Source organism: Orbicella franksi, chromosome 11 (assembly GCF_964199315.1).
Source record: "Orbicella franksi chromosome 11, jaOrbFran1.1, whole genome shotgun sequence".
NCBI lineage: Eukaryota > Metazoa > Cnidaria > Anthozoa > Scleractinia > Merulinidae > Orbicella > Orbicella franksi.
Window position 1 is genome coordinate 27,630,846 of NC_138155.1, and position 18,480 is coordinate 27,649,325.

The window sequence follows — 18,480 nt, forward strand, 5'->3', positions numbered from 1 at the left end:
AACTCTCCTGCAATTGGGCTTCTCTTGGGATTTTATAACGTGTTCCACTTTGTTTTGTGTCCTCGGCTGGAAAGGTTGCAAACGCAAAGGAATGGGTTTTGGTCTGTTTTCGCCAATTTCACGTAGGTTCGATTTCCAGCCGTTTTGTGAGCCTGCTGTCCGTCAGCAGCGTAAACAATTAACGAAACTGTTTTGATCTAAAGCTCGTGAACGGGCTCGTCATTGAGAGACTGGTAACCCCCTCCCCCCGCTTCCCTTTCTTTTCATTCTATCCCCGACCTGAGAGACTGTTCTTCGTAAGTCTAAACCTGAAAAGTTGTCAGAAGTAAAGTCAAAACGTCCTTAAAAGAAGCTCAGTCACGGTATTATATTTTGAGTTATTTTGGCCAGGTACTAAAGTACCTTTGAATTGAAGGAAACCTGAAAATAAAAGTTTACTAAGATAGAAAAGCGTCAAAGAGATAATAATAAAACATAACGGAACAAGGATGGTTTAGGATGGAGAAGATTAACACAGATTACAAACAGCGAACTGGAAAACTTTAGACTAAACTTTTCAAGATGCGCAAACAGTGACCTAGCTCCTTTAAACTACAACTGAAGAAACTGTTCGGCGCGCTCCAACCTCTCATAAAAGACAATCATGATAATAAGTTAAATCGACTGCACCTGTTATATTAAACTTTATTACAATAGCCTGAGAAATGATAACACAAACAAATATTTTCGTATAAATGCCGCTGAAACTCGAAGCAATAATAATTTTTCAAACGAAATGTTCTGTACAAATATATAATAAAACTCTATTTAATATAGAAAGTTAAATTTCTGCAATAAATCTTAGTTGAGCAAATCTTCAAAACTGAGCGTTTTTAACGCCAATAATCGACAAATTAGTATTCGTAAACAAATGGTGACACGTGAAATTATTTCTTAATTTCACGAGTAAACCATTTGATTACCTCTTAATATCATTGGTGACAAATTACGCTTACAATCGTGGGTTTTTGACTTGTTTATTTCATCGAGAAATTTCGCGCCAAACGTTGCCATGGCAATTTTGTAATTTCACATGTGAAATTACAAATTAACGCTGAAATTTCGCGCCAAAATTAAGGAGTAACTTGTCACCCATGATATTACCACGGTTATCAACTTATCTGGATGTAAAAGACACTTCATATATTCCAAAGGGAACAAATACAGTTATGGTAAGTAACGACTCTCGCCGTTTGTTAAAGGTTGACTGCCCTATCAGAGAACACCCCAAAAGGTTCATCTCACCAGATGCTTAGTAACCTTCTGACCAAGAAACACAAAACTCTTGAACTCAATCGATTCACATTAGCTTAAGTCGATCTTACTTGCCGCTAAGCAACAATGCTGGCCAAAAATATGGGCAAGCTTGGGTTTAATCGATTTTTGGGCGAATGTCATAAACCATTTTGGACAAAATATTTCGCTTGCGGAAAATACAAACAAGTTTGATTTGTGTACGGTTTTGTTCCCTCGACAAGGTATGTTTCTTTCTCTGCGCTACGCCACCTAAAAAAAGAAATCATGAATACTCACTACTGAATGCTTCGGACCTTGCTGATTATTTTATTTCACCAAAAAACTAACCCTAAAACTTCATTTTACGAAGAAACTTTCACATGAAGGTAAAGATAATAAAAATCTAGTTTCTTTTAAGCCAGTGGATCGTAAAGTAACGCTTCTGGAGGAGCGCCCTAAGTCTGTAACTGCGATCAGACGCTCGACTTAATACAAGCAATGCAGTAAAAACCCGCGTATAAGAACCTAAAATTTTAAAACCTGTTGCGCTAAAATTTCTCAGTTAAGTACCTTTCACATTGTAGGCTAAAATCTCAATATAGGTTCTTAATTTCAAAATAATTTCAAAAACTAGCCAGAGCACTGGCAGTGTTATAAGACCTAAATATTACTGCACTGTGAATGATTCAATATAAACGTCACACCCATGAGTACAAGTTGTTTTTTTTAAAACAAAAATTAAGAACCTGATTAAGAACCTAGGTAACCTAATTTCACAGTAAGCACCATTTATATAAGAACCTATGGAGGCTAACTTGAAGAAACCTAGGTTCTTATACGTGGGTTTTTTACTGCAGCAGTAATAACTTATCCCTCGCGTTTTGCAAGGCACTTTTTTGGCACCAATATCAAAAAAGAACACACCGCAAACTGTTTACGAAAATTTCTTTGTCTGATTGCGTTTTAATCCTCGTTCATCTTTTCAAAAAAAAATCCGTTAAACCAAGTTAATCGCATATAAACGTAAATATCATCGTTTTGAGTCTGAAATTGTGGGTTTCTATAGATTTTTCATGTAAATATATTTTTTGTTATAAAACACTCTTTGGTAACTTTCGTTCGGTATTATCTTTAAAATATATAAAATAAATTCATCAGTAAATGATATCGTTTCAAAATATTTTCGAACAGGGTAACATATTGTAGCGTTGCCATTGGCTAGCAGTTTTGATTGATACTGGACGGTTTTTTGTTGGTTTTCAGAACTTCTTAACCAATCACAGAGCAAACAACGGCACGTGCATTTAAAACTCTCGACTTGTCTTAAAAACGTGGCCTTTGATTGGTCAAAGAAAAGGAGTAAATGTACCAACACAGAGATATCACTAATAAATTTAAAACTTTATAATTGCTCGCCGCTCTTATTTCAATACCAAAGCCGGTTGCTTCTAAATTAAACTCTCAAGCCTTTTCCCTAAATCTTTCGCTTACGCTCTACTTTGCTGTGTTAAAGTTGGCTTAAAAGTTTGATACCATTTACAAGGCTTTAAGAAATTTATGTTCAGTGTAAGCCGCGCGTCAACCAGGGCTGTGACTGGACAATCGAGAAAGACATTGCTGATTGGTTAACAATCATAAAATGCTCGGGCACACGACAAAATCCTTCATGCACATTCACTCTACGGCTTTTTAATACCCTATTCGATCCTGAGCAAATGAAAAAAAGAAAACTTAAACTGATTTTACGGCAACGTTGCAGTTCTGAAATAAGAAGAGCGAACAATCACGGCCTGAACAAAGATTATTATCAATCCAGGTAAACTCAAGCTTGAAGTTATTAGTTTCAAGATCGACTTAGAAATCAATTTGCCGGAATAGGTTGATGATAAAATAAAACTATTCAAATACTTTCAGTAGAGGTCTGTCTTTCCACACGAGGTGCCTGCTTTGTTTCTGGCCAGCGGATGCATTCCAGGCATGCCTTTCTTAGGTCGCGTAGCTGCAACTGTCAAATGTCCTTCATATAATCTGCTGCCGGATCTGAAGCTATCTGGGACACGACATCCATCAATAGACTTTGTGAATCTTCCTCTCCCACCCCACCCTCATCCACACCACTCTCGGGTTCATTGTCCACGTCTGTGCCTTCTGTTTTGATGGGGACAGGGGTGGGGGTGCAGGGGGGAACACTAGAGAGCCTAGTCGTGCTGTCATCTTGTTGTTTCCCTGTATCATCTGGTACTTCAATTGTCTATGCATTCAATAACGCGAAACGAAACGTTAAAATTTCGTTCAGCTTTTTTTTGTTTTCAAACTTTTTCGAGAGAAACACCGGCAAGGATACAGTGGAACCCCATTAATCCGGTCGCCAAAGGGCCACAAAAACAATAATCTGGCCGTATTAGAACAGATAGGAAAACAAGTGCTGATAACTTAAAACGATTAGAACTCTCCGATTGTCTTATCAGAAAACAGTACAAGTGCTTTAGAAAGTTGTCAAGTCATATACTTAACAACATCATGGGCTCAGTTTTAACTGGACAAAAAAGCTGTTGGTTCGAGGACTGTGATATGGTTGAAAACCGCAACCGGCTTGGGTTGATACGGTTGACGTTCCCAATAGAACACTTTTCTAATCGTTTTTGGTCAAAATGAGGTAACTCCTGGGAAAAGTCCTTACGCGAGCTATGATCACGCAAATGTTTTTGCAACCTGGTTTGAGGCCGGTTGAAAGAGTTGATCAACCAAAGTGTCCAAAAAGGATTTTTCCTCAATCCCAACCAATCCAACCAGCCAGAAGCAGTTGATCCCAAAAGAGCACGACCTTAGACGGACAAAGTTCACCGTATTAAACATCACATAACTGCAGCAAGCCACTTCAAGCATCTGCTGAATGACAAACTTAACCAGGCAAAGAAACAAACCCACTCACCTTCAGCTTGTCCTGAAAGGAGTCCACATAAGTACTTTCTGATAAGGAGCTTGTCTCAGAGTACACAACTGGAATTTCTGAACTGCGTCTTTCTTCAATGTCAAGCATGCTACTGTTAGCATTTCCTTCTAAAGCTTGCCCCGCCAAAGGGGATTCCTCAGCTTCTCTTTTATCCACGGGTTCTTCAATGATGGGTGAGTGTGGGAGGGCTGTCCCTGTTACTGCAGGATTTTTCATTTGACGTAAAACCTGTTTAGACTGGTCATATGCTACAGCTTCAGTAGGTGCTTGTTTTGTTATATTTCTGGATTCTCCAAGAGGTGATGTAGGAGGAGCTGGAGATTTCTCAAAATGTACTTTGCGATTTACTTTGGGTCTGTTGAAAAATGAAACAGCACTCAATAGGGAGTAAGAGACACATTATGGTCACAAATGAGCATGTGTTTATACCGCATGCTTCAAGGAGCTACTTCACGGTTTGCGTGACTTGAAAAGTTCAGCCTAAATCTTTCAAGTTCGTCATTTGTAATCCGTGTCAATCTTCTCCATCCTTAACCATCCTTGTTCCTTTATGGTTTATTATTATCTCTTTGGTGCCTTTTCTACTACTATTTTCAGGTTTACTTCAATATAAAAATAGTTCTGTACATGGCCTAGGCTCACTTTCCACTGATCCTTCATGTTCGGTCTACATTCCTTGCTACTGGGGAAGAGCATGGGCTTCTTTCCCGAACAGCGATTGGAAATTGAGCCTTCACATGGCCAAAATAACTCAAAATACCATGACTGAGCTCACTTAATTATGATAAGATATAAAGAAAAATCACCTACTTGGTCTTGGTTTTCTTCTTATGGGGCACTACAGTTCCTTTGCCAAGACTCCTATATAGAATGTAAACAAAGGAACATCAACAACTCAGTAAACATAACCAGCTGTACAGACACAACAACTAAAAGAGGATTTAATGTTTTTTTTCATTTCTTTTTTTTTTGTATTGCATACGAAGAGATGTCTTTGCTAACACTGCCAATCAGGAATCCTACTTGGTTTTTGTTTTCTTCTTATGGGGCACTGCAGTTCCTTTGCCAAGACTCCTATATAAAATGTAAACAAAGGAACATCAACAACTCAATAAACATAACCTGCTGTACAGACACAACAACTAAAAGAGGATTTTTCTTTTTTGTGTTGCATACAAAGAGATGTCTTTTCTAACACCGCCAATCAGGAATCCACTTTTTTGTTATTAGGTACCAAGTGTTTGGTAAAGGATCAGTTATGAAACAAAAACCAATGAAGTACCAGCTGAGCTTCCACCTGAAAACATATCTTCACACACGAAAATAACATATGATCACATGTGAAAAGATCACCATTGCCATGGTTGCATAATAAATGGCACCTTTTGCAGGAAAAGTGGAAGGGATTGGGATTTCATTGGTGTTGATATAACAAATAGCACATTACATGGCCACTTGGAGATACAAAATTTCTCTTTGAGTGTTGAAAAATGTTTCACTCATTCGCTGTACTCACTCATGAAATATTCTTCAACACTCAAAGAGAAATTTTGTATGTCCGTGGCTATGTTATATCCTCTATTTATTATACAGGATAGGTGACAAGAAAAAACAGTACAAAACCATCAACCAAAGGATAAATTATTGCCTCAATATACACCACAATCTCAATTCCTTGCAATGTGACTGCTGAAATCTTAGGGACCGTTCATTTTTTATGAGGGAGGGGGGGCTGGTGGGATTTGGGAAGCACCATTTAAAAATCGCATGACCCCCCCTCAGCTTACCAATTTTTTCACATGACCCCCCCTTATAGCGGTCATTTTTTGGGATGACCCCCCCCCCCCAAAAAAAAATTGAACAAACAATATTTAGATTTCAACTTTTTTAATATTTCTCTATTATCCCCCTACTTCACGTTATTGTACTCACTATGAAGACAATATTTACAATCTCTATACGACAGAGAGCTGTTGTTTAAAAAACAAATCAAAAGAAAGAGAAGTCAATTTCGGATCTCCTAGTTATGGCTCGCCCTGAGCGTGTGGCATTTGGCCTCTCATTGGCATCTTCCTCATCTGAATTGATGAATGCAAGAATGACGTCTCTTGTGTCATCTTCTCCCCCAGAGTCAATGGCATCACTGTCATACTCATCATTGTCACTTTCATCCGTTTCACTGCTGTCAGCACTTGCCCTGTTGTCATTTTGTGTCAATGTCCTGGCATTTCTCAGTGTTGGTTGGCCAGCTCTGATCTGAGAGGACTCTTCTGCTACAAGCATGAATGTCTTACAATTGCCTTTACTTTCTCACTCTTGCTGCTTTTCAAATGCTGCTTCAGCCCGTGGTGGTTTGAGTACTTGTTTAGTTCTGGAACACGTAGCTTTTTAAGCTTGGTTAGATCTTCGCACAACTCAGTCCAAGGATAATCCTCCTCCCTACTTAACTTTGCCTTTTCTCCTGCTCTCTTTTTCCTTTTAAATTCCAGCACTTCAAGATGCTGAAGATAATCCACCACAAACTTCGATTTGACAATAAACTTATCTGCAAATAGAGCAACGCTCTCTGGGTCAGATAAAACCAGCCTGCCACTTCCATGCTCTTTCTTCTTTATATTGTTAATCCAATCGGGGAAAGAGCGCATTACTACATGAGCATCATGAAAGAGGCTCATTCCAAAATGGGCAATAATGGCGAAAGCGACGAGTCGTTTAAGAAAAGGTTTACAGCTGAACGATCCAGGCAGTTTGACATCTTACATGCAAAAGAAGCAATTTTTCTAGGTGCAGATGGCTGTTCAGAAAGGGCGAGCGAGTTTTCCATGCAAGGGTACCAGTTGAAGCCCAGTGATGGAAGAAAACTGACTTTCTCCATCAAAGAGCACAGAGCAATGGTGGAAAAGTTGAATGTCATATTGAAAGATGTAAAGGAACGAGATTCCACACTCTTTCAGTCCAATGGGCTTGCTTTAAAGCAGGGCGAAGAATTTGCCCACAGTTTTAATGTAAAACAGATCAAATGTACAGAAGCTAAGTTGACGAAGGTCACGCAGGACATGGAAGCACTAGAAAATAAGAAGAGCAAATATAACAGCATATTCAAAGGCATACTCAAACAGCACATCACAAAAGGAGAAGGAAAAAAGAAAACCGCAGAAAGTCAAATGAAAGAAAGAGGAAGCAGACTGAAAACAACGTCCAACGAGTTTATGGAATCTGTGTTGGAAACCCGCTAGGAAATGATCTTCCACAATGCCTTGTGTACCCTCCTAGAACGGCCGTCCCAGAAGAGTGTCTTAAAGTTGAGGATGTTGCCACGTCGATATTTAGAAGAGATGGGCCATACATCGCACAGCTCTTGGAAGGGAATTATTTCACCAATGCTGCACGAAGCAGAATCACCACCAACCTTGAGCGGGAAGTCAGAGATTATGTTTACACTTTCATGTACCCTGAAGAGTACACTCTGACGGAAAGCATTGCTGCTTCTTGCAGCATTGGTGAAAGAGACTCCCATAGCAGCACAAGCGGCGACGAAGAACTCGATGGCAGCGGAGATGAAGATGAGTGCCAGTGAAAGTTGCATTCGAAAATAAGTGTTAAATACTTCTTTTCAGTAGCTACAAATGCTTTTTGTCGCCAAACGTTTTTTTAAAGCAGAAGGAAAGTTTGTAATAAATTTATATCCTGCCTTCTATGTTTATTCTATAGCAATTTTTTTGATATTCAAACATTATGCTATTTCAAAGTTTTACTAAAATATTTCACGTGACCCCCCCTTTTTCCCTTATTTTTTTAGGATGGCCCCCCCTCGAAAGCCATTTTTTTTCGCATGGCCCCCCCCCAAATCCCACCAGCCCCCCCTACCTTATAAAAAATGAACGGTCCCTTAATGATTAAAAAGACAACTGTACAATGCCTAAATGTCGACAAAGTAACTTACATGATCTTCAGTGGCCAGGTCTCAGGCCACTCCACAACATAGTTTAGAGAAGTTGGTTGGAATGCTAAGGTTCGTCTGTTGTATCCAAAGGGATTCATGCTCATGTTATGATTGTGACGAAGATTCTCCACTCCTGCTGACTAAAGAAAGAAGATGACGACAATCTTTTGTCTGCAAGAATGTGAAATCTTTACTTGAAAAGCTTTACAAGATCCAAGATCACTTAACTCCCCAGTAGCCTTTCTCAAGGGACGAATTTTTAGAATACCTCCAAGTTTAGCATGACATAAGTAAATTCAAGATGACAAACGGAAAGAAAAAAGTTAACTATCTTCACTTCCATGCTTTGAACCTTGGAGAGTCTTGACGTGTTTTGTCTGCTTGATTACCAGCCACTGTTTCAAGAGAAATGCAGCTGGACCTAAGAAAGCGGCAGAAATCAAGCCTACATGTTTTCACAACTGTACAACTCTGCAACTTAGCCAACTTCTCCCATAAAATGTATTATCAGAAGCTTTTGATTTTGTTCATTACAAACTCTGCAGTTCAGGTTTGACCCCAAATGTCATGTACTAATGAACAAGTGGCAAAACTTGTCAGTAAGATTGTGCCAAGTGATTTGTCATTATGGGTACTTACAGGGCTATCAGACCAGCCACTAAATGAATAACCCAGTCTGTCTTGATTTACGGCAGCATTCGTCCCTTGTGACTTGACAGGAGGAAAGGTCAGGTTTAGCCGTTTGTCGGCCTTGGCCTGCATGTACAGTGCTGTCTTGTGCTCACTGTCATCAATAGCATGCTGCAACCCTGCATTTAACCTGCAAAAGACACAAATTTATGCAAAGTGATAAATAAAAAAGTTAGTTTATTGCAAACTTTTCTCTCTAAAAAGTTCTAATTAAAGGTCTCTCTGGCTCAAGTGTTAATTTTCAATATAGGAGTCAGATTTGCGTGCCCTTTCAGGAAGCAAAATTATCTGGGCTCAGTATTTCATGCTCCATACTTACAAGAGTGTCACTGTGCCTTTTTTTAAATTTCTGTTTGCCTTCTGATCTGAGCTGTTGATTTAGTGTTACCATACAGAGAAATGCTTTCTTGGAAGAATAAGTCCAACATCACCAGAAACGAATTATTCATTTCTAATGATATTTGCCTGAAGTTTTCTAAGTTCAAACTAAACAACCCCAAAACTCAAATTAGAGCACACAACTGCTTATGCACAACTACATGATTTCAGAACTCCTTTGTGTTGATCCCATGTAAGGGAATCATGTTCTATTTTCTATTTTTGAATTGTGACAATAATGTTGAACCTAACCTTCTGTGAGCCTTTCGACGAGCAGCTGACAGGTCTTGGAAAAATGGAGAGCTTTTGCTTGATGCAGAGTTTGCTTCTGAATAAACAAATTAGAGAAAAAAGGTCATATATTACTTAACATACTTTAACAAGAAACCGAAAATTTAGAAAGAAATACAAAATTTAACTGCTACATGATTAGAGGGGCTAGGCTAGTAATATTATTTATCAATTATTCACCGAAGGTGAAGTGAACATTGGTGAATACTTACCGAGATGGAGTCAAGGTGAATATTCACCAATGTTCACTGAGCCTGAGGTGAATTATTGTTTTAGTATAACTTTTAGAGCTGAACAAAGAGGACTACAGAATAACAGACTAAGACATAAAAACACAGACACAATAATGGGATAAGCCGATAGAAATCTCGAGCTCATAAGCTAATTGTTTAACAGAAAGTGGAAGTTTGGGAGACCTTGGAAAAGCTTTGGTAGCTTGTGTCCCCGCAGCATTTCTTATTCTCCCAAACTTCCCATTGTGTACTTTTTTAAACAATTAGATCATGAGCTTAAGATTTCTATCGAATGATAGTTGACAAGGGCGCAGCCTGAGACAACTGTCATGCGTAGAAATTGAGAGCGAATAATCTAATTGGGTTAGTGTAAATCTACTAGTCGTTCAAAACTTCGTCTAAATCCTCTTCACAGGCACTTTGAAAATGCCAAGAAGCGGCCATCATTTTGCTAGCAAGGGCACACTGCTACGCTACTCACTATCTATCACAGAATGGAATATACAGTGATTAGCGTAGCCAATCAGAGAATGGCATTCATGATAGAACGCTGGTAGATTTACACTAAAACTCGATAGAAACATGGTATGCTCAAACATTTTGATGTACATAAAGGGTCTGAAGAACTTGATTTGTGCTTTACAAATATAATATAAACTAAATATATCCCCATCAAAGGATTTTTGCATCCTTTTAACCTGCTGACTCTCGTGCCATCTGTAACCGACCATGACAAACATTGGCCTTTGTTCCACTTCTGACATCATCACCTTTGACCAGATTTGGCATTATCTATACTCAAGTTCTAATGATACCCAGATCAGAGTGATCGGCTCAGAAATTTGAGTGAAAAAATCAGAGCAAAATTTCCTGTGACTACACATGGCTATTCCATGGTAAAGATTGCCCATCTTGATAGTGCTCTCTCAGAATTTTTTGAACTGGAAGCAAGCCCAATAGAGGGTCAATCACTGCAGCAAAAAGATAAGAAAAGGAGAAAAATGAAAAGCCTAAAGACATAGGTCACTTTCTCATCCAAAAACCATCTCAAAATTTTGATTTCTGCGCATGCCCGGGCAAAAATGTCATAAGCACGATGCTAGTGGAAAGAAAGTCATGCCGTCATGTTGCAAATGCCTTTTTGAGTAGATTGGAGCTAATTTGGCCCATATCCAGCCTGATAATCTCCAAAAATGATTATTATGTTAAAAAAAAAATAAATTTTTGGCAAAAAGCTCCAGGAGTCAATGAGTTAAGGCCCATTTATAGGTGGGCTTATTTTTGGCACCAGGGTCATGCATCTATGGGAACTCTCCTGGATGCAGACCAACATTATCAACATGTACCAGTCTCCAGACAAGTCACCAAATCACCCAGAACAAAGTGAAGCACTAAAGGTAGCTCCCTAAGGTTTTATGGCCACATTTGAGCTAAGGAGCAAAAGAGGTTTAAATTATCGGCAGAGCTCTTCTGCTTTTAACAACATATCTTTTTACACTTAGTGATCTCCCAGGTTGACATCTGGTTATGGTAAGTTCTATGAACAGCTCAAGCTAAGAACAGTTACATGATTAATATGCATACTTCCTACCATTAAATGGATGTACCATTGGCAGAGCTTCCTCTTCTGCTGATTTATGGATGTCATTTCTTGAGTATAAAGACAATCCTGACTAGAGATACATAACAAAATACAAATAGAAAATCACCGAATGTAATGCAATGTGGTAAATATTTTTGGTATTGTTGTTTACTGAGGCTTGAAGAGATTTTCATTTTTTCTTTAAATTTTTATCTTTTACCCACATTTTTGTGGTTTTTTTTTTTGTAAAATAACTAGAGACAAAAAATAACCCAGTCTACAAGCAACATTACTTCTTTGCTGCTGAAACAGTTTTTAAAATAATTAGAAAGTGTTTTATGCTTGATTCCCACAATATATGCAAATAAGCTTATATGCAAAATGCTCAGGAGTATCATGTTTCTATGGCTACTAAACGTAATCTAATACCCTGTAATTTTCTTACGAAGCGAAACTGCCCGGTTGTCCAAGGTATAAACATGCAAAAATTATACGAACAATTGCAAAAATCTAAAGGATTTATTTGGTTTTAGGATTTTACCGAGTTAAGCTTATTTCTCTTGGGAAGGGTGAATTATTTAGGACGTCTGAAGGAAACAAACCAGCAAAATGAAAGTAGCACAGCGAGATTGCAGAACAAAGAAAGCGCTCGACAGGGATTATAATTGATTATGACGATAAAAATAAAGAAAACAACATCTAAAGCGCGTAATTATAGGATTTTTCATGTTTTACCTTGCTTTGCTTTTCGTCAAGTCGAGCCAAAATTTGCTTGACTGGGTCAACTTTTCGTCTTTGCTGCATAGCGAAGATCAAACCGCAAAATATTGATTTAACACAAAATTCAAGAGGGAAAACAAACTGCCTTATTAAAACAAGAAACCTTATTGCTACAGTGTTAGAAAAGAAGCATACTCTTACCTTCTTATAAGCTATCATTTGATAGCCTTTAGAATTCCTAATATGTTGTTTCTCCTCCGTGGAAAGTGGTAGTGGAGAAGTACCACAACGCGGCGATCACGAACAGATTTCGCATACCAAATGAATTAAGCGCTCTCCGATGACTAATTTTCTGATTTACGTTTTCTTCTCCTCTTCTTAATCGCTTATAGCCGCTTATCAATCATCTGTTTGCCTCATGTTTTCTAAACACAGCTGGGCACAGTTAAAAACAACCCCTGCGAGAGAGGTGTTCGCGATTGTCTGAAGAATGGAGCGGCTGGAGTTGACGTGAGACACAAGTCACGAACAACATCGCGCGACATGGGGTTAGCCAATCACATTTCACGATTCTCAATCACGCTTAATTTTTGCGGGAAACTGTCGCAATAAATAAATAACACAGCACCAGTAAATATTTTAATTACCCACAAAGAACAAATAGTTAATCAAAGTGAACCTAAATTTAGATATTTCATTTGAAAAGAGGACACCAAGGGATATTGCTCTATTCTTTAATCCTATGACAAGACATCTGCACAAGCAGAATTCAAACTGAATCCTTGTTTTTATATCATTATAAACATTTCCAAGTTGAAACAAAACATCAATATACTAAAATATATCGCTTTCTGAGTTTTCCTGAAATCAAGCTTTTAGTTGAAAATGTAATCTTCTTTACTGTGGTTGTATGTATTATCAGATTTGCTTGATGTAATGTTTGGAATTTTGCAGCTTAATTCAAGGCAATATCATTCCCAAGCTCAAAAGTTATTTTTAAATTCTCAACCTATTTTTGTTCTGCTAAACTATAACACGAAATTTGAAGTAAATTGTTCTCTCGATACTCTCAGTTCATCCTCTTCAATAGTCAAGGTCTAGGATTTGACACCAGGAGTCCAAAAATTATATTCTCATGGCAAAGCTCTTTTTGAGAACTTCAGGGACCCATCAAATGTCCCTCATTGTTTGATGCTTAGCAACAGTCAATAGGCCACTTCTGGGTTGGCTTTTGCCTCTGTGTCAAAACAAGTCGTTGTGCAAAACTATTCATATGGAAATGTGTTCTGCCTACGTGTTCATTTTCATGTAAATCAAACTCATTTTTCACATAATAGGTTTTGCAACAAGGCTCGGCCACAAGGCAACTCGGAAATGGCCTATCAGAGAGAGTAATGTTCAACATTAACCTTCAGATGTCAGTGTCTTTGGAACATGAAAAGAGCAGTAATAAAAAACCCTTTGATACATCCCAGTGTTTTCTGCCAGGTACCTGTCAGTCAACAATAATATAGAGAGATGTTTTTGAAAGACCATTAAATTTTTGGCACCCTTTTGATAGACAGGAAGCTCAAACACTGTTTGAGAATCTGTCAAAAGGTTTAGGAAAATGATTTCCGTTGTAGCTAATAAAACTTACCAGTAATTACTAATTACTATTAGCAACAACAGAAAGCATTTCCCCAAACTTTTGTCGGATTCTCAAACAGTTTTTGAGCTCCCACGCTATCAAAAGGGTGCCAAATGGTCTTTCATCTTGGTCTTGCCATCTCAAATTTCTTTTACACACCCATCTCTGGAACCTCAATTAACAAAAAGACAACAAAAGTCTCAGGCTCCTCGATAATGGACTTGTCATCCCACCATAGACTTACAAGCACCTTCATTCCAGAAGGGGGAGGGGCATGGTGACCTTGCCCAGAAAAAAATACACAATGCACAAATGGGTGAGAGTTGAAATTGGGATACACACGCAAAATAAAATGTTCACAATTCTCACATCTAATGAAACTGTTACAATTCCAAAAGCAGTTAGTTTGAAAGCTTGCATACTCTATGACCTTGATCGACAGCCTGGTAAAAGCACAAACTCATAAAAGATATGGTTATGAAAATTTCTGTCAACACCAGAGTAGTAAACCCTGAATTTTAATCCAATGGCTAAAATTTCCACATTTTTTTCTTGACATGCTGTAACCTCTATCTCAGCCACTGAAAGAAATACTTTGTCATCAATAACATTTCACGACTATTTGATATTTGAATGATAGTTGAATGAGTGTATTATCAGCTGAAGTTTAAATTCCTTCATTAAAGACTCAAAGTAATATAATTGGTTTAAGCATTGGTTTTTATTGCATGGTGAAACCCTTCGGCTGTTTTGACTATAAATGAACATTCTTTCTTGTGACAAAGTTTTGAATAGGCTAATGGCTACCTTTTTCAACCACAGCCATTTCAAAACATTCACTTGTTAGAACTCAAAATGCTTCTCTGTGGCCCGTGATTTCTACCAAATGAATGGAGCATTCAATACAAATGATACAAGGGCAGCTGTGGGTAAAGAAAATACTGTCTAATACCCCAGGGCTTGTGGATCCCTCTGAGCTTTTATCTAACACTTGCCCAAAAGGCTGGTAACACTTTGGACTTTTACTTGGCAGGTAAATTGACGCCATAGAGAAAAAAGAAGTGTACACTAACTTAAAAAATTCTGCAAGGCAAATCTATTTTTTTTACACCCTGGAAGGTCAACAAAAAATAACTTTTAATGATTTCTCTTTCTGCTCAGTTTGAATCATCCTCCTCCTCCTGCACTTTCTCCTTCTCATCATCTTTCAAGGCCTTCATCTTCTTTATAAGTTCTTTTGCAGGATTAAACATTCCATTAGTCTGAACACCACAGACATAACACCTTTTGCTTTTTCTGTAATGTTTTAGAGCACATGCTTCACAAAAGTAATGTTTACACTTGGTAACGACAGGATTCTTAAATGATTCCCGGCAAATAAAACAGGCAAATGGAAGGTCATCATCATTATCACTGTCTATTTCATACGCATGTGGATCTTGTTTGCTGTAGTTTCCTTCTTTCCATTCACGCTCCAGCTGCCATCCATGCTTGTAATCACTGCGATCATGCAAAAATTTGCAGCTATCTCCAAAGCCGCAAAAACCAGTTTCCTTGTAGTCCTTGCATATGTCTGGTTGGTAATCCCAACGAATTGTTGCACGCAGATTAGCTGGCGCCCTGATAGGTCCTTGTCTAAAAGCAAAGTGTCAAAATAATTAGAGATTCCTTCCAAAATCACAGATTTTCTTCAAAAGTTTGGTCTCATACACTGAAACGAAAGTATTACACAGGTTGTCAAAATGTCATTCACCAGCAATACTTCTTTTCAGAAAGTATCATGCATGACCAAGCACAGCTTTCTCAAGTTACAAAATTATTTTCAAGTATCTAAGTGACAGCCTATTAGCATCTGGTCACTTTGCTCCATAGTCAACTTTAGACTTGAAGAATTCATATGTACATGATTTTAGATTCTTAGTGTAGGTTTCTTACTGTTAAAGTTTTTATAAATAGTTAGTTGTAGTAAAAACGACCCCACAAGCCTTTTAGCTTTAAATCCCATCTACAGATACAGCCTATAACAAAATCATCATGTTTGTGTGACAAATTAGTAATTAGTTCAGTCGATCAGTCAGTTGGTTGGTTGGCCAGTCAGTCAGTTAGTTAAGCCAGGTCCTCACTTGTAACACAAGCATAAGCACAGGCATAAACGTAAAAAGCACATACGCTAGTGGGAACAGCTGCGACATAAGCATCAGCCTTCTGCCTATGCTTATATCGTTGTTATGCCCTGCAGTGAGGACAAGGTCAGCATAGGTATAAAGCACCAGCTGATTGGCTGAAAGTCTTTTGCTTATGCTTATGCTTATACTTATGTCAACCATGTCTCCTCTGGACAGCGACATAAGCATAAGAAGAATGCGTGGTTTTGATATTTTTATGCTTATGCTTATGTCCGGCTGTCCCCACTAGCACAAAAGCTTCTTCTGTACTTTCTGTACTTTCGTTCTAAGAAATATTTTTGCACCCAGGCATATCCAATTCAGCTAAAGCCAAATTTTCAAACTGGATCATGTTTTTCATATTGAAATTCAGTTTCACTGTGTTTGTTTGACTAGATTCCAAGAAGAGAGGTGACAAACTCCACCCCTCCCCTGTATGTCCAGGAAAGTTCACCATAGTTATAAACCAATTACCTGACCATTCCACTAGCAGCATTTCCTTGCGCATTTCCCTTTTTCTCGTAGAACGTCATGTAATTGTTTAATCCTTTATACTGTTTATCATCTTTCTCCACGTTTTTCAACTCTTCGTTCGTTTTCAAACTCTTTTCAAACAAAGCTTGTGCATCTCGATCGAACTCTGTATCGATCTCTACAATGGCTGTTGCTCCGAGGTCTTCTGGACCAGCTCGCATAGCAGAGCGCGTTGATTTGAATGAAACGTCGATTTCATCCTCTTCTACTTTAAGTTTCGACTTGGAATCGAATCCATCTGTCTTCTGGAACAATGGGTTGGAAATGGGCTTCTTTTCCTTCTTAATCACCGTCGTGACATCCTCATCTTCGCTATCTGACTTTTCTACCTTTCTCTTACGCACATTTCTGTTCCTGTTTACCTTCTTAAAGAAAGTGCAAGTAGGTTTTTTGGAAAGAATGTCTTCGTTCGTTTCTCCCGACTCATCCGCCATTTTGATTTGTTCAAACTAGTGTCCAGTATTCTCGGTTCAACTCATCCGGGATATCTCGTTGTGTCCAGTGCGGTGTATACTTCACGGGGTGAATGCTGTAAGTGCACCAAGTATTCTACCTAATGTAAACTACACCCATGAAGTATATACCGATTTTTTGGTCGCCACTACTGACGCGGTAAGAAAACGTGGAAGCAGCGCCAACCCTGGTCCCCGCCATTTTGAAAAGTGGAGAAGGCCCTGGGGACGAGGTTAGAAGCACCGCGGGTGTACCGTTGCAGTTATGTCCTATGTAGCAGACATGTCCTCTGACGTAATGTGATATACGGAGCCAATCATATCATGCGTTCTATCTAATAACACGCAGCATAAGACCGGTAACTAAACTCCGTTGCAGTTCGGTCTTCGAGCAAAATTGATTTTTGGAGGGGTAGCGTACGGAAGTAGTATTTGACTTTGTATGTCTTTACTCTAAACCAGAGTTACTCTGAACGTAAATATGCAGCGACTATGTGCAAGAATGGCATTTACCTCACAAGATTTCTATCGGAAATTGACCGCTTAGTGTATTTTCAGTTTCAAATTCAACATGAAAGTTCGATCGAAGATTTAAACAGTGGTTGCTCTCCGGTTTGCGAACTGCGTGTTCCCGGCCAGCCAATATTAAACTCCGCGCTTTGATTATCCTCAAATTATTCAGATCGTTTAATGATATTACAGAGGCAAAACAAAATTTCTGAGAAGCAGTGTCCCCAATTTTAGTTTCGGTGTTGTAAAACTACCACTCAATCTGCGCAATATTTCTCTACTCCCAATGTTGTCACTCACATGAAATCCGGTTCGCGAAAGCCCTCTTCTCAGTATAAGTTTGTTGAGGCTGACTGAACCTTTTTGGGTAAGCCGTCTCCTGTAGCATCGAACATTTACTACAGAAATTTTCTTGTCAAGTAGATTTTTATGGCCAGAGTGCTTTCTAACTGTTCCTAGTTCGCTTTGCTTTAAAAAACAGCAGTAGTAGTAAAAAAACCACAGAGCACTTTGTGGCCTATTGAAAACACCACAGAGCGCTTTGTGGCCTACTCAAAACACCACAGGGCGCTTTCTGGCCTATTCAAAACACCACAGAGCGCTATGTGGTGTTTTATTTTGGGATTTAACATTGAAAACTGGATGGCTCGTTTACTCGCAAATGTCTCACAGCTATTTTCTGAAATAATTTGGTTTTTCCAATTTTTCACACCACAAAGCGCTTTGTGGCCTATTCAAAACACCGCAAAGCGTTTTGTGGCCTATTCAAAACACCACAAAGCGCTTTGTGGCCTATTCAATACACCACAAAGCACTTTGTGGTCGTCATCGTAATCATAGCGATTCTGTCAGTGGAAGTTATACTATGTGGACAAAACTGGCAGAGGGGCTCTCTTATTTTGACAGGGAGGTTGGCAAGATTCTCGCACCACCCCTTACATTAATTATGCATGCAATTTTTTGACTGACTCGTTCTTTTCACGATTGCTGTTTGAGTATAATGTGATAGTTTGAGATAGTTGCATACATAATTAATGTATGGCGCTGTACGGAAATCGTACCTGGAGGTTAGCCGAGTGCTCTTAAAGAAACCTCTGAAAGGAACCAATAGATTTTCGCAAACG

The 18,480-nt window shown here is 38.6% G+C and overlaps 2 protein-coding genes across 3 annotated transcripts; both read right to left on the reverse strand.

Annotated features, from left to right (window-relative positions):
• Positions 1-592: 592 nt before the first annotated feature.
• On the reverse strand, positions 593-12,586 carry LOC145502622 (uncharacterized). Of its 2 annotated transcripts, XM_081481957.1 has the most exons (10): positions 12,267-12,586; positions 12,081-12,143; positions 11,355-11,436; positions 9,492-9,567; positions 8,811-8,991; positions 8,172-8,311; positions 5,252-5,302; positions 5,039-5,089; positions 4,208-4,583; positions 593-3,526 (listed from the first exon to the last, which is right to left on the reverse strand). In XM_081481957.1, exons 1-10 carry the CDS (start codon positions 12,282-12,284, stop codon positions 3,284-3,286), a joined length of 1,281 nt encoding a protein of 426 aa, XP_081338083.1. In that variant the 5' UTR covers positions 12,285-12,586; the 3' UTR covers positions 593-3,283. The 2 variants fall into 2 exon arrangements, with proteins under 2 accessions (XP_081338083.1, XP_081338084.1); XM_081481958.1 differs by lacking the exon at positions 5,252-5,302 and having other exon boundaries at positions 12,267-12,585.
• A 389-nt stretch (positions 12,587-12,975) lies between these two features.
• On the reverse strand, positions 12,976-17,735 carry LOC145503200 (E3 ubiquitin-protein ligase RNF113A-like). The gene is made up of 2 exons (XM_081482660.1): positions 16,335-17,735; positions 12,976-15,330 (listed from the first exon to the last, which is right to left on the reverse strand). The coding sequence occupies exons 1-2, from the start codon at positions 16,826-16,828 to the stop codon at positions 14,853-14,855; spliced, it is 972 nt and encodes a 323-aa protein (XP_081338786.1). The 5' UTR covers positions 16,829-17,735; the 3' UTR covers positions 12,976-14,852.
• Positions 17,736-18,480: the final 745 nt, after the last annotated feature.

What these genes read in the sequence shown, in the direction of transcription:
- LOC145503200 (XM_081482660.1), bottom strand. Translation starts at nt 16,828, where the DNA reads ATGGCGGATGAGTCGGGAGAAACGAACGAAGACATTCTTTCCAAAAAA. An exon ending in GCTGCTAGTGGAATGGTCAG is followed by an intron (nt 15,331 to 16,334) that starts GTAATTGGTTTA and finishes CTTTGCTTTTAG; the next exon opens with ACAAGGACCTATCAGGGCGC.
- LOC145502622 (XM_081481957.1), bottom strand. An exon ending in GTGGCTGGTCTGATAGCCCT is followed by an intron (nt 8,312 to 8,810) that starts GTAAGTACCCAT and finishes TTCTTTCTTTAG; the next exon opens with TCAGCAGGAGTGGAGAATCT. An exon ending in AAGAAGAAAACAAAAACCAA is followed by an intron (nt 5,090 to 5,251) that starts GTAGGATTCCTG and finishes CATTCTATATAG; the next exon opens with GAGTCTTGGCAAAGGAACTG.